This window comes from Triplophysa rosa, linkage group LG17, assembly GCF_024868665.1.
Source record: "Triplophysa rosa linkage group LG17, Trosa_1v2, whole genome shotgun sequence".
Lineage (NCBI taxonomy): Eukaryota > Metazoa > Chordata > Actinopteri > Cypriniformes > Nemacheilidae > Triplophysa > Triplophysa rosa.
Genome location: NC_079906.1, coordinates 3,352,402 through 3,367,801, shown reverse-complemented (window position 1 = coordinate 3,367,801; position 15,400 = coordinate 3,352,402). Strand labels below are relative to the sequence as shown.

At 38.1% G+C, this 15,400-nt stretch overlaps 1 protein-coding gene across 1 annotated transcript; it reads left to right on the top strand.

Moving 5' to 3' along the window:
- The first annotated feature begins 568 nt into the window (after positions 1-568).
- On the top strand, positions 569-15,016 carry mfsd2al2 (major facilitator superfamily domain containing 2a-like 2). Its single transcript, XM_057357015.1, is given in 11 exon segments — positions 569-573; positions 2,514-2,689; positions 3,518-3,641; positions 4,744-4,912; positions 6,710-6,800; positions 7,078-7,195; positions 7,454-7,541; positions 12,373-12,476; positions 13,978-14,058; positions 14,487-14,618; positions 14,848-15,016. Coding segments are annotated over 11 exon segments (1,257 nt in total).
- The last annotated feature ends 384 nt before the right edge of the window (positions 15,017-15,400 follow it).

Genomic DNA, 15,400 nt, shown 5'->3' with positions numbered 1-15,400 from the left:
TTAAAAACTTAAGTTAAAAAGCTTCATTACATTTTTTAGTTAAATCAAATTAGCTTTATGACAACTTAAAAATTGAAGGCAGCTGAAATTGGTGCTTTTTTACAGTGACCGGCGCCATGCTGTTGCATTGGCTTGTTTGCTAATCCATTGAAAAGGTTTTAAATATTTTTTTCTAACAGTTGTTCAAAGTTGGGATAAATAAGGGTAAATAAGGGACATGCTCCCCTGGGTGGCAAAACGCCCAGCAAATCGGCTGAGGAGAATAGGAGAAACAAAGAAACCGGGACTAAAACACACAATTATTTGCTGAAATTACAAGCAGCTGGACTTGACGGTGATCCTTACAACGTCTCTACGACTTACATATGTAATGGAATGTTTAGGAAACTACAAATCCCATCAGGCTTAGCACTATAAAAGGAAGTGAGGAGATTTGTTATTCCTCTTCCTCTTTTGGTTCTCCTGTTAATGGGAGATGTTTGGGAAACTACAAATCCCATCAGGCCTAGCATTATAAAAGGAAGTGAGGAGATTTGTTCTTCCTCGACCTCTCTTTGTTCTCCTGTCGATGGGGTGTGAATGGAAGTTACTGCAGACTGCAGCTGGCTTATTTAATGCATAGTGGCAGTAACCAGCAGTTAAGGAACATCTATGTGCAGACACGTTAAATACGGAGAGAGTGCTGAACATATGTTTTGTTTAGAAGGTAGTAGTTTTACAATTTGATGGATGTGTGTACATGTGTATTTAAAACAAACAAAATAATATCAATATGACATGTGTTAGTGTTATGGCGAGATGGCTGCCTGAGCATCACAAATCAGAATAGCGGATGGTAGAGGTATTATTGCTTTATAAAAAAGCAATAATACTTTAATATTATTTAAAATAATAATACTTAGCTTATAGAAAAAGTTTTAATGGTTTTTATAATTTTAATGGTTATTGCGAATGTGTTTTATCTTTTAATGTTTTGGGTATGTGATGTTTTTCTTTGATATTTTAAACAAGTCCTTTTATTAATGAATTGTGCTTTCCCTTACAGGGATGCACGATTACCGTTTATTTTATACTTAATTGTTATGTTTGATTGTTTGGGCTCTGTTTGTATTTCAATTTTTTCCTTTATTGGATGCTGTATTGGGCCACATCACCCAAGGAAATAATTGAACGGGTCGTAATTATTTCAGTGTGTTTACTGATCTATTTGAATTGCGCTACCCATGATTTAACAGTATTGTGTTCTTTTTGTTATAGATTTCTTTTGTCCCATTGGTGGCTGCAGGGTTGCCTTTTACTGGTGGATGACCGCGTTTGGTCATTTATCTTTTTTTGGTTTACAGTGTGGCTTGCTGTGAGCTTGATTGCAGTGTGAGCACGTTTGCCTGCTACTCGGTCTTCACAATATAGGTTCTCTGTGGCCATCCAGGGGCTGTTTTGTGTTTTCTTTTTTTCGTGGGTAGTTGCATAGGGCTTGTACATCTGACTAAGATGTTTATACTTTTGTCTTTTCATTATAATTGTTGAATAAAAAGGGAATGTTCATTCTATTGAAACTGCACTACCGCCTTCTGCCTGATTACTCGCCCGTATATGGGACCCCCTGGTTACACATAGGAATCAGGCGTTCCTGGGGCCTCATGTACAAAGACTTGCGTTGATTCCATACTAAAACATTGCGTACGGACAAAGCTGTAAATTAAAAAAAAAGAACTCATGCCAGACATGAAGTTGGCGTGGAGGGATGCACATTCTCACGTTAATTTCACTGTTCGGCCTCATGTATCAACGCTGCGTACGCACAAAAACGTTGCGTACGCCAGCTTTCACGCTCACGGTCGGATGTACTAACAGTGAAATTAACGTGAGAATGTGCGTTCCTCCACGACAACTTCATGCATGAGTTTTTTGTGCGTACGCACATTTACAGCTTTGTCCGTACGCAATGTTTTTGTATGGAATCAACGCAAGTCTTTGTACATGAGGCCCCAGGACACTGAAATGTTGCGCGGAATTGCGTTTCCTGGTGTTGTAAGCAGTCATTTTGCAGAGTGTTTTGCCACCCAGGAGGGCACGCTCCGGCGTGCTAATGTGCTGTTCGCGTGGTAAAGTGACGACACGTCCATACCCTCTATTCATTTCAAGCGGGGCTACAGCTTAAACAGCTGTTAATGAGCACTGTTTACTCGCATATTTAAGCAGAGCATTTATTAACTCCGACATCAATATTTGAATAAATTACGAAAAATTAATCACTGACTGGCCATGTGGGATTTCGTTATGAAGATGAAGGTTAGGACCGTGGTTTTCCGATAGTTTTACAGCTCACCATGAGCGTATAATAGCATTTTTTGTTGTTTGCCTACAGCACCTTATTGAGTGTTTGGACCCGGAAACTATATATATATATATATATATATGACTTAACAACCGAATATGGGCTCAGCGAAAGCTTTTTATGTAATAGGCAAATGAGCTGACTTCCATTAGTAGCGCTCTCATGCTCATTATAGATGTCTAAGGGCTGTTACATCGCACAGCTGCCCCCACACATCTTTGATTTGTCTCTCAAATCTGACTTCTCCAAAGAGAACATTATGTTTCCTGCAGTGCTACAGTGTTCCATATACATCCTTCAACATGTTTTTGGGAGGAGATCAACATGACAGAGACTCGGCAACAGCTTACATTAAAAACCATGTCAAGCACTCAATACATAAAGTTTTGCTTCTCGGCAAGACGGCAACAATCATTCTGCTACAGAGTGGAGCTGTCACTACAATGACACTCACTCAAAAATTCTTCAAATTTATTATTTACTCACCCTCATGCCATTTCTAACATTGATGACTTTCTTGGAACATCAAACTTTTTTGCGTGGAAATTTTTAAGATGTGCGGTGACTCTTTTCAATGGAATTCTAATGAATGGGGACCGATGACTTAAAAAGAATGCAAAGCATCATAAAATTAAAAGTGGTGACTATACCTTGTGCACTATATTATAATGCTGAAGTATCAAAAGATATCAGTTAAAGTGATACCTATCCAAATATACAGTATTAGTGAATGTGATGCAACTCCCTCTTTCTTGATGGTGCAGCAATGGCTGTGGTCATCATTCAGTAACAGAGGCAGAAAATTTAGCTCGACCAGAGCTAGAAATGTCAGTTATTGATGTGTTCCGGAACCATCATTTTGATATTTTTGGTATTATTAAGTGACCAAAATAAATGGACTGTATGACAGAAACTATTTAGATACTGAGTAGACCATTTCATTTTTTTATTTCTTTAAAAGTAATCAGCATAAATGTGAAATGTATACAAACCAACCTTAATAGGCAGTTTAGTCTTCCTCATAGCCCGGAATCTGATTAATAGCTGAAATGCAGAATTATGTCAAACTACTAATTTATAACAGGACATGTAGCTTCAAACAGATTTAGTAGTAGTTTGTTTCAACAGCGGCTCTGAATGTTTACTGTATGAGTGTGCACGTCTGTCTCTCTCCATCAGGGATGAGTGTGGGGGCGTTAGCTATGCTTATGGCAGCTGTGATACAAGGTCAGGTGATGTGGGTGTATAACAAATACGCAGCAGCTCCCACACAGCATACTTTCTCCCCACAGAACAGCACAGCGTGAAACCGTAAGAGCTCTACACACAAACACCACACTCCTCCATGACTCAATAGCCTCAATGACTGTCAATACTGTGTAGTGTGCGACTGTCAAAACTGTGCAGATGTTAGATGTCTTATAAAGCAGAAAAGTGGATCCTGTAAAACATTGTGGTGCTTGCCAAGGCACAATTGGACATACCATATGGACAGAAGTTCTAATAAACATGTTTATTGAATTCCAGTAATTCCAATTAAAACAAATATTTAACCCACAATACCATATGTATAATTATGTTCTGTTTTTGTTTCAACAGTTTTACAAGGACCTTTTCTGTTGATTTCATTTCTGAAATGACTGTACCCATGTGTGCAAGCCATTGATGGGTTTGGGTAATAAGTGTTGGCTCAAAGCCTGCAAGTTATACCAAAGGTGTTCCGCTGGGTTCAGGTTATGGGTTTTATGCAAACCAGTCAAGTTCTTTGCACTAGACTGAATCAATTATTTTTAAACTTGTTTTGTGCACAGGGTCATTAAAATGTTCGAATAGAAAAGGGTCCTGCCCAAACGGTTGCTATAAAATTAGAAGCACACAATTTTCTAGAATATCATATGCTGTACTCAAACCTGTTCATTAATAGGGGGCGTCCCAATACTTTTCTCCATATACAGTGGACTTGGGTAACATTTCTGTCCACCCCAATCTGTCAATGGATCACTAACTTCCTAACAGACAGGCAGCAACTAGTGAAGCTGGGTAAACCAGGGTTTCTGCAGGTTTCACAAAGTCAAATTTAAGACTTTTAAGACCCTTTTAGACCATTATGAATAAAATTTAAGACCTGCATCACAACATAAAAAACCTCACACCCAACATTCCCAGATCAATTTCTTTCTGGCATACAAAGCAATAGCTTCTAAAATGTTTGTATTTCAGCGTTACATGGTCGTAGGAAAATTAAGACCGGATTAAAATTATTTAAGACCTAGAACACAATACTTCAGTAAATTTAAGACTTTTTAAGGCCTAAAATTTTGATTTTGGAATTTAAGACTTTTTTAGACTTTTGAAGACCCCGCGGAAACCCTGGGTAAACTCACATTCGGGACTCTCACAATCAGCACTGGTACCCCTCAGGGATGCGTGCTCTCCCCACTGCTCTTCTCCCTGTATACAAACGATTGCACTACAAAAGACTCCTCTGTCAAGCTCCTGAAATTCGCAGATGACACTACCATCATCGGCCTAATCCAAACAGACAGGAAGTTGCAGAGCTGGCTGTCTGGTGCAGTCACAACAACCTGGAGTTCAACACGCTCAAAACAGTGGAGATGATCGTGGACTTCAGGAGAACCCCCCCTGCACTCCCCCCACTCACCATCATGAACAACACTGTGGCTGCAGTAGAGTCATTCAGGTTCCTGGGCACCACCATCTCTCAGGACCTGAAGTGGGACATTCACATAGACTCCATCGCTAAAAAAGCCCAGCAGAGGTTGTACTTCCTTCGCCAGCTGAGGAAATTCAACATGCCACAGGAGCTGCTCACACAGTTCTACTTGGCCATCATCGAGTCTGTCCTGTGCTCATCCATAACTGTCTGGTTTGGTTCAGCTACTAAATCAGACATTAAAAGACTACAACGAACAGTCAGGACTGCTGAGAGGATTATTGGTGCCCCCCTGCCCAACCTCCAAGATCTTTACATATCCAGAAAGAGAAAAAGGGCTATGAAAATCATTTTGGACCCCACTCACCCAGCTCACTTCCTCTTCGAACTGTTGCCATCTGGCCGGCGCTACAGAGCACTGACCACCAGAACAGCCAGACACAAGAACAGCAGGCTATTCTCAGCCTGACCAATTAAAAGCTCTTACTACTCACTGTCCATCACATTGCACACTTGCACATAGAATCTGGAAACTGTACATTGTAAGAAACAATAGGTTAAACCTGTAAATAACACATCTGTACACTCTTTTAAAAAATGATATGTTGTTTTTTCACTTTTTGTATATAGTGCATTATTTTTTTCTATTTAATTTCTCTTTAAAATATCTTAATGTATATTTTCACTGTTTGCACCATGTGTACACTTTCCTCTGCACTAAGCTCTTGTCGCCAAGTCAAATTCCTTGTGTGTGTAAACATACTTGGCAATAAAGCTCCTTCTGATTCTGATTTACATTTATTCATTTGGCAGACGCTTTTATCCAAAGCGACTTACAAGTAGGAGAGCATATAAACATTTCTTAAACACGCTAAACAGTACCGTTAGTTTACAAGGCCATGCTATAGGAAGACACAAGACAGTTATTGGTTAGTCAAATACATGCAGAACATGTATGTTTTGAGCTGTTTTTTAATGTTGTGAAGGATGCTGCAGTTCGGGTGGAGGCTGGCACTTCATTCCACCACAGAGGAACCGAATGACTAAAGGTTCTTAGAAATCTAAACTTCCTTAAGTATTAAACTGTGGCATGTGTTAAATGGTGTGTTATGTCACCACAGATTAAATGATTAAGGAATGAGTGATATACATATTCATTGTTGAGAGGAGCTGTTATACTTACCAAACCATATTCAGAGCCTGAAATGTTGGGGTGAGACCTTTTGACCTGGGCTAGAAATCACTTCCCCAAAACACCCTGGCACCCATATAGCATATACTAAATCCACCCATAACACTTAATCATCATGTTAGCGTTGTGTGAACGGAGCCCAGATATATTTTTGTGTTTTACTAATTTCATGATCACTGAACATAGTTTGAAAAATGTTTACACATTAATTGTGTAATTTACTGTGCAAATGGACATATTTGAAGAGTTTGGTTCCAAAATGAGATAACGCATGATAAATTTCAAAAATCATGTTTTTTATTAGCTTATCGTGTTTTTAATGTGTTTTATTGTGTTAGTTAGCTGTATTTTTTAGTTATTATGGCTTACATCAAAACAAACCAACTGCAGTTTGATTGATATTAATTGGAATGCACAATAAAAAAACATGATTTTTGAAAAACAATTAAAACGGAGTTATCTCATTTTGGAACCAAATTCTTCATTTGTTTGTGCATCTCATCAGAGAAGTGCGTTTCTCACATCAGCAGTAGTCATGGGTGCTCTGTTCTTTGTGTGTTCTATGGTGCTGTTCCTGTGAGTCAAAGAACAAAGAGGTAAGCCCTTCACCTTTGAAACAATGATTTTGCTGTTTTTTAAAGAACTATTTCAGTTTTAAAACTTAGCTGTCATGTTGAATGTTCTCAGAACTGAGCATAGGTTTGTGTGTGTAATGGCACATGTTGGAATTAAAATAATCTGGGTGTTAAAACTACTGTACAGAAATGGTGTTGACAAGAAACCCTACCAAACAAGCTCTTAATTCTTCCCCCAGATGAGTGTCAAATTTCTTTTGAAAAGATGCTTTGTTGCTTCTCCCTCTGGCCTCTGTAGATTCTCTCAATGGGCAGAGTCACATGCACACTCCCTACCTGACTGCTTTGAAGAAGCTGATAGGTCATGTGTCATACAAATGCCTGATCCTTGGCTTTCTCTTTTCCACTTTGGCTTTTCAGATTGGACTTTTGAGACATAAATTCCTGAAGTACATAGAAAATGATTAAAACACAGATAGCATTTGATGCGTAATCAGATTATTTCATATATTTTTATACAGTATATTTGATTGGAAATTGATTAAAGAATAGACAGTTTTTAGGTGGTTGGAGAGAAGAAGCTTGCTGACGTAAGACAGAGAATGCATGAATAAATAGATTTAATAAACATACAATAAATGTTATATGTTGATTTAACATCTCACTGTCTATTATCAGATGTCTTTAGGGAACTTTACTCTGTTTTGCACTCATGTTGCTGGGTTAGGTGCACAGTTCCAGTACCTAACATAAGCAATTCTGGTGCCTACTGGTGAGTGGTTATACGCAAACAGTCCTGGCCAAAAGTTTTATCCAACTTTGGAAAACTGACCCCCTCAATTTTTATTTCAACACGTTAATAAAGATGTATTAAAACCATTCATGTTGCATAGTTGTAGGTGGAGTGTAAACTGAAGCTCCGCTTTAAGAAGAATTTAATACGTCTTGGTAACACAACACTCAACTCAACTCAACTTTATTTATATAGCGCTTTTACAATTTTCATTGTTACAAAGCAGCTGTACATGAGACACATTGACTACAAGCAAAACAATCAAAGTTGTACCTGCAAAAACAAGAAAAGGTTGAAAACACAGAAGACAGACACACCCACACACAAAACACTCCACACACACAACACGCACACACACCAACACACACAGACACAGAGACACACACACACACACACACACACACACACACACGTACGTACACAGACAAGTACGCACACACACACACGCTCAGTGAGAGCACACATTTAGGATAAAGGAGAGAGAAGCACAGGTCAAATATAACAGATAATAAATTCCTATATGCAATATTAATTAAGTAAAACTTTAAGATTCTAAAGCAGCCCCCCCGGTCAGGCAGATAGTGCAAAAACAGTATGCAAACGGTGGCGAGGAACCCAAAACTCTAATCGAGAAAAAAAACCTCAGGAGAACCCAGGCCCAACCAGGGGATTCCAGTTCCCCTCTGGCAAAAGCTGCTGCCTCTGCACAAGCTCCAGAGAGCTTGCACAACAAGGCTAAATAAAATAAATAAACTTAATAATAAAATAAATTATAGTTTAAGATTATCATTAATAATCTAATAGCATTTGAAATTTTGTGGTGAAGACGTGTCAAGAGACCGCGTCCTTCTTTATCCAGCTCTATCATCTCAGCTCTTGTCAGGTCCCCACTTCCCATTCTCCGCTCTACCATCAGGTCAGGCCATGAACTGCATCCTGCTCGCTGTGGTAACCTTGGAACAATGAGACAAGACTGGCTGAGAGTAGAGTACTGTTCTGTACTCTTTGATGCAACAAGTACATCAGTTGTGTTTTTGGTTCCGGTTGATCTAACTAATGCAGCCTAAACCCTCTGAAGATTTATATTATGGAAGAGTAGTGTATGCAAGATTAAAAAGATGCGTCTTTAGTCTAGATTTAAACTGACAGAGTGTGTCTGCCTCCCGGACAGTGCAGGGAAGACTATTCCAAAGTTTAGGCGCTAGATAGGAAAAGGATCTACCACCTGCACTTGATTTTGAAATTCTAGGTATTACCAACTGACAGGACGCCTGAGAGCGTAATGCACGTGAAGGACTGTAATACAAAAGGAGTTCATTCAAGTACTGAGGAGCTAAACCATGTAAGGCTTTATAGGTAATAAGCAAGATTTTAAAGTTAACGCGATGCTTTATAGGTAACCAGTGCAAGGTTGACAGAACCGGGCTAATATGTTCATACTTTTTTTTACGTGTAAGAACTCGAGCTGCCGCGTTTTGGACCAATTGGAGTTTTTGTAATAAGCCTGCAGGGCAACCACCTAACAGTGCATTACAGTAATCTAGTCTTGATGTCATGAATGCGTGAATTAACTTCTCTGCATCTGCGATTGACAGCATATGACGTAGTTTAGATATATTCTTAAGATGGAAAAACGCAATTTTACAGGTGTTGGCGACGTGCGAACACATAAACACATGGCGAACACGTAAGCAAAGCTTACCGAGTCAAAATACTATACCACAGGCTTTTTGTTTTTCTATGCTTTTTGTATATTCAATAAAACCCATTCTCTGGTATTCCGTAGTTTGTCTTTTTGACAAATAATATTATCTACATAAATGCTTTTAAAAGTTAAGTGTTTTGTCCATTTTGAACCTGTCATGTATGGTGTACATAAAGAGAACCCAGATGCAGGCAGCAGGTAAGGGGTTAACAAAAGACTGGTTTATTTTGCAAAACAAAGACCCCACGAGGGGGTAAAACGACAATGACAAAGGGAGAATAATTATAGACAGCACAAGAACGTAACTAACTAAAACTGGACAAAAACACTTGACAAAAACTTGACTTGACTTGACTTGGATGATCTCACAGGCAATAACAAGACGACACGTCATCAAATGATATGGTCTAAGAACAAGAGGTACAAAACGAACCAGCACAGGACAGCAGACACAAGGGCATTAAATAAGGGGACTTAACAAAGAAGATAACAATGGGCAGGTGTGGGTAATGAGACACAGGCGGGAAGCTAAACGAGGAAACGAGAGGGGCGGGGCCAAAGACGAGACCTGAGAGAACGCACATTATGTCGACTCGTGACCGACAATAATATGTTTCTCTCCACACAAAACAAGAGGCTCTGCCATGGTTCTGCCACAAGACCAAGAACCATACATCTCAAATTTTGACGGTTTAATCCAGTGGTTCTCAACCTTTCATGTTCGCGCCCCCCTGTAAACCCATTTAAAGAACTAGTACCCCCCCCATACTGTACATTGAGGATAGATAAGATAATGTGTAAACTACAGTATGTTAGATATAGTTTATATATATACCTGTATATGACAGATTGATCTCAAGAGATCAGATTGTAAATGTAACCCTGCTGATAAAAACAAAAGAAACCCAAAAGAAACCATCACAGAAATTAATGGTTTCCATTAAAATACCATTGTGAACCATTAGCTTTTTGCATTAAAACCATTAAAAAATTGTAGTGTTTTGGGCATTATTCCAAAATGATTAATCTGCCAGATCACGAGAGCGTTTCATTGATTTTAACAAGAGCAAGAGTTTATTTGCAGTTTATAATACAGACACGGTGTGGTGTCATTTGCCTGTCGAAAATAGCGCTTTACATCTTTAATAACTGTCAACAGGTTTATATCAAATATATGAAAAGGCACTTTACTTACAAGCCACTCCCTTCATGCGCACTCTGAACTCATCGGGAGAGAGAGAGATTTGCGCTTATTCTGAAATTACAGTCTGAAAGACAGACATACTTTTATGATCTAATTTACAGAGGTAATTGCTCATGCTTCCTTGAGTTTTTGTAAGCTTTTGTGTGCAGCCTAGAATTGCACTGCGCAGGACCTACAATGAGTATGTGTGGCCAGGGCCGTACTCAGGATTTTGGAAATACAGAGGTCCAAAAATTGAATATCACAAAAAAATTGACCTTCTTGATCTACATATGTGCATTTTAAAACGTTTGGAGTGCAAATTACATAAAAATTGCTAAAACCATCTCTGTCTTTTCATGTTTATCAGTAATGAAAGTATACACATGGTCACTTGATATTTTTATACAAATACTACCAGATTGAAATACAACCTGTCTTTCATAAAGGATCATAATGCATTTGGGTTTGAAATTACATAAAGGTAAGAGGTTTCCATTTTTGAGTGTACTGTCCCTTTAACTTTTTTTGTGTAGCTACAGAAATCGCAGACACTTAGGTTTTTATTAAAAATAGGTCAATTTAAAATAATATAGAAACAGAATTAAAGAAGGAAAATTTGTTTAAAAGGGATGCATTTTAATTATTTGCAAATCATATAGTTGTATATGAGTCAAGCCACGCAGTTTAGCATGAACTAGTGAAGGTCTGGTAATGTTTTTGTCGCGTCAAACTGACATTAAACACGTAAATGATATGTTTTCAGAGTTTGTATTTTGTATTACTGAATAGTACAATCGGTCGTTTACTCAGGTTTGTTGTTTAAATGTTTACGCGCGTCAAGCACGCTCAAAACGTGAGCGCAAACTCCCGGGCGCTCTGAAAAAAGGGAGAAAGCGACGCAGTCAGCGTTTTGCACACATTTTTAGACGGGACATGTGAATGGCCGCTAACATTTGTATGATAAAACATTAAACAGTTAGCTACTTACATCGCGTTCTTTCACAGTAGAAAGTGAACTCGAGATTGACTTCTGTCAATAGCAACTCTCGCCTTCTTTCATTTGATTGGACAGTAATCCTCGCCTTTCTTCATTTGATTGGCCAACTCAATCAGATTGACACCTAAGAGCGCTGTTAAGCAGGTGAGGTAGATCAGATCTGAGATCAGTTATCTAGGCGTTTTCTACTAAATTGGCATTTTTTTCACGACAAAACTACCGAGGTCTGGACCTCGGCTCTCACTAAATCCTTGGTGTTTCGAGTCAGATCCGTGGGCGTGGCTTGTTGGTTTTGACTAAATCTTTGGTGTTTCAAGTCTTACGAAACCGTACGGCCATGTGCGTAGCCACTCACGCGCGCAGCATTGCCCTCCGTCAATTTGCAATCGCGTTCCACCATTCATGGGGTTTCGGGGAACCGTAGCGCCCCACCTGCAGTACCCCCTGGTTGAGAACCACTGGTTCGTCCGATCTTTTTATAGTTCTTGCACAATTCTGTGGTTCTAATTATTGTGGTAATGGCAGTTTTCTGCCAGTACCTTGTAATTCCTGCGTACGAGTAATAGTGAAATAAATGTGTGAAAATATTTTTTGGGGTTTTTTAGTACCATCGATTGTAAAAAACAACAACGTGATGAGCTTGTTAAACTTCACAAAGAAACATGAAAAATTAAAGCGAAACAACTTTTTTGTTACATTGTATATATACAGTACATTTTGTATATTGCCCTTCTACCCTACCATCACTTTTGGCCAGTACTGTACAAATGCTCTGTGTTTATACTGGACATTATAATCTTTGTTTTATTGTTAAGAACAGAATAAAATACATTTTCAAACGTAAGTGATTATATAGCCACTCAAAAAAAATGAATAACTTCATTAAATCCCAAATGTATGGATGGAATGCAGGTGGCAGCTATATGTGTGCCAGTATGGCAGATGTCACTGGTGAGGCTGAGAAGGAAGACTGCTCTTTTTATAGAGTTCTCTTTGTTTGATGATGATAGCAATGAGTGATTCTGGTAAAGATCTAACAATGGGATATCAATGGGAAATCCTTGGATGCGTTGTAAAACATTCAGTTATTTTGGAGCATCAAATTAATCACCCAAAAAATGGCAAAAATAGGAAATGTGTGTTCATCGTTGTAATAGACTATGTGATACATTTTGAGATACAGTACTCCAATTTTCATTTACAGTACTTAAATTAATGATTTTATTGAAGCTGTTTTATTATTTAGCACAGAAAATACTGAATATTGGCTCTCTAAATCTTTGACATGCACATATTCAATCAATGTTAACAATATCAAGGTTATACTTTTACAGAATGTCTTTACATTATGTCGAATGATTTTATGTAGAAATCAGTAAATCACCAAAAAAAAGACTCACATATTTACAATGATCAAGTACATGTATATATCATTTGTGACCCTGGATCACAAAACCAGTCTTAAGTAGCACAAGAACATTTTTAGTAAAAGACAAAAATACATTGTGTGGGTCAAAATTATCGATTTTTCTTTTATGCCAAAAATCATTAGGATATTAAGTAAAGATCATGTTCCATGAAGATATTTATACATAGATAAATGTTATACATAACTTTTATTGCAGTGTGCCACGTATGTCATTGACTTTGCAGGACCCACAAACGTTCTTTATAAAAATGGTATACATGTCTAATATATTAAATGTACATGCACCCACAAACGCTCGAAGCCAGCGCGCATAGTGGGGCAGCTAGCAGCGAGCGTGCACTAAGCACACTGTGGGTAAAAGCACCAACAGCAAACGCTGGGAGTGAGCGCAAACAGTGGAGGCATAGCAGGCAAAAACGCAGGCAGTGAGCGCACACATCCCGGGCAGCTGCCTAGATTGCAGCGGTATGAGCTTGGCTATGCTGCAGCAACAACAAACTATCAACCCGTGTAGTCTTGTGGGCGTGGTCGCAATTTGAAAAATGTAAATCCTTTTTATTGCAATGTAAGAAGTTCCACTCTCCAAAACAGCATGTTTGGAGTTTGATTGGATAATAAGAACAAATAACTGGCCATTGTGGCCAAAGCGCTCCGTTTGACTTTTCCGAGATCCTCTTCCCTGTGGACGACCTCTGACGTACTTTCTGTACGATCTGAATTTCTGCGTTTTGAATTTTAGAAAATTGAATTTGATGTTCCGAATTTCTTCTTCATCTTGAAAACGTGAGGCTGTATTAAAAAAAAAAGGATATTTGCAATCTAAGAATTCAGAGCAAAAAATATGTTGTTTGAAAATGCATGCCTATAAAACTCTGCCTTAAAAAAAGCAATTGTGTTAAATTTCAAATGTTCAATATTCAAGTAAAAAAAATTCAAATTCGAAATCAAAATCTAATTCAAAACTATTTAACTCCCATATAATATTCAGTTTTGTTAAAAAACACTTGTCAATAATTCAGATTTACGAAATTCAAATTCAGATTGTTTTGTCATATTTCTGGCTCCATATGGTGGTCTTAGTCATGCAGCATGTCAGGAAACTTTCCAGTGTACTTGGCCATGTGTGTTTTGGTTGGAGCTAGTTTAGCGGCACTGTTCTTGTTACCATGGTGAGAAAAGCTAAGACCTAGATCTACCTCCTAAATGCTCATTTTTTGTTCTGCAATGTTAAATAAGTTGATAATATCAAGCCTTCAATGTACATAAAAGAGAGACAAAAATTGTTAGAATTATTGTTGATGATTAGTTTGATCAATACATATCTACTCTATCACTAATATATATTACTATACAAAATATTTATAATTATAATAGATTTGATTATGACCAACTGATATTGTTCAAAGTGTGCGGCTAGCCAGCCATGTGGAGGCACACACATTACATATCACCCTAGCAACCATCCAGCACTGTTCTAGCATCTGAAATTAGCTAAAAAAAAGAAATACCTTGCAGAATACCTTACGTTTTCAGTTAATACATTTTATCATGTATACATTATACAGTTTAAATAACTAATTTGCTTTATTTTGTTCAGGTCAATGTTGCCAGATGTAGTAGATGAGTTTGCTTTTCAAAACCCTTCCTGCAATGGCCTGGAGCCCTTGTTCTGTTTTTGCAATAAACTCTGAGGAAGTTTGTCTGCTGGCATCTCCACTATGACCCTACAGTGAGTCAGCACTCTCTTTCTCATGCTTTGAAATTCCTGCGCTAATGTAGTGCATGCTTTAAAGAGACATTTACCAGTAGTAAATCCTAGTTCAGTAGTGCACTGCCAGTTGTCAGACATTGTCAGGTGAGAATGTTTGAAAGGTTATGTTTACAATAGTTCAGCCCTTGCATAGAAGTCTGAAATGTTTACCTTGAATGATTACACTGAGCGATGTGTTTGGCTAAAGCTACACAGGATATAAAGCAGGGGCATGAAGCCATGCAGATGGAGTTGTCCTGGCACTCAAATTGCTTTTGGCTCCTATACCAATCATGCTGTTGCTGGTGGGATTAGTGGGTTTTTATCTATACCCAATTAATGAAAGATCTCGAAAGCACATTCAACAAAATCTTTGACACATTATGTAAGATGTAATAAATGTAAAAAATGTAGAAATAACCCTAAAGTTAAAATTTTTGGAACGTATTTTCTGTCAAAAAAAAAGACTTACTGTTCTTTTGTTTTGCTTTCTAAAAGGCCAGATATTACCATCCTCCCGAGTTTGGAAAAGACAGAAAAGTTACCCTTAAGTCTATGCGTCCAGTCACAGATTCATCTTCAAATCAAATGCCAAGATTGTTTCTCATTGTAATTCAAAAAAGTCTAATCTTCATGAAAAAGGTTTAACCAAATTGTTTCTTCAAGAACATTGCAACGCAAATGAAAATGTTGGGCCAGGTTGCATATCAGAAAGCTGGTTTAGTAAATCTACAGCTTACTCAACATCACTGAAACAACTT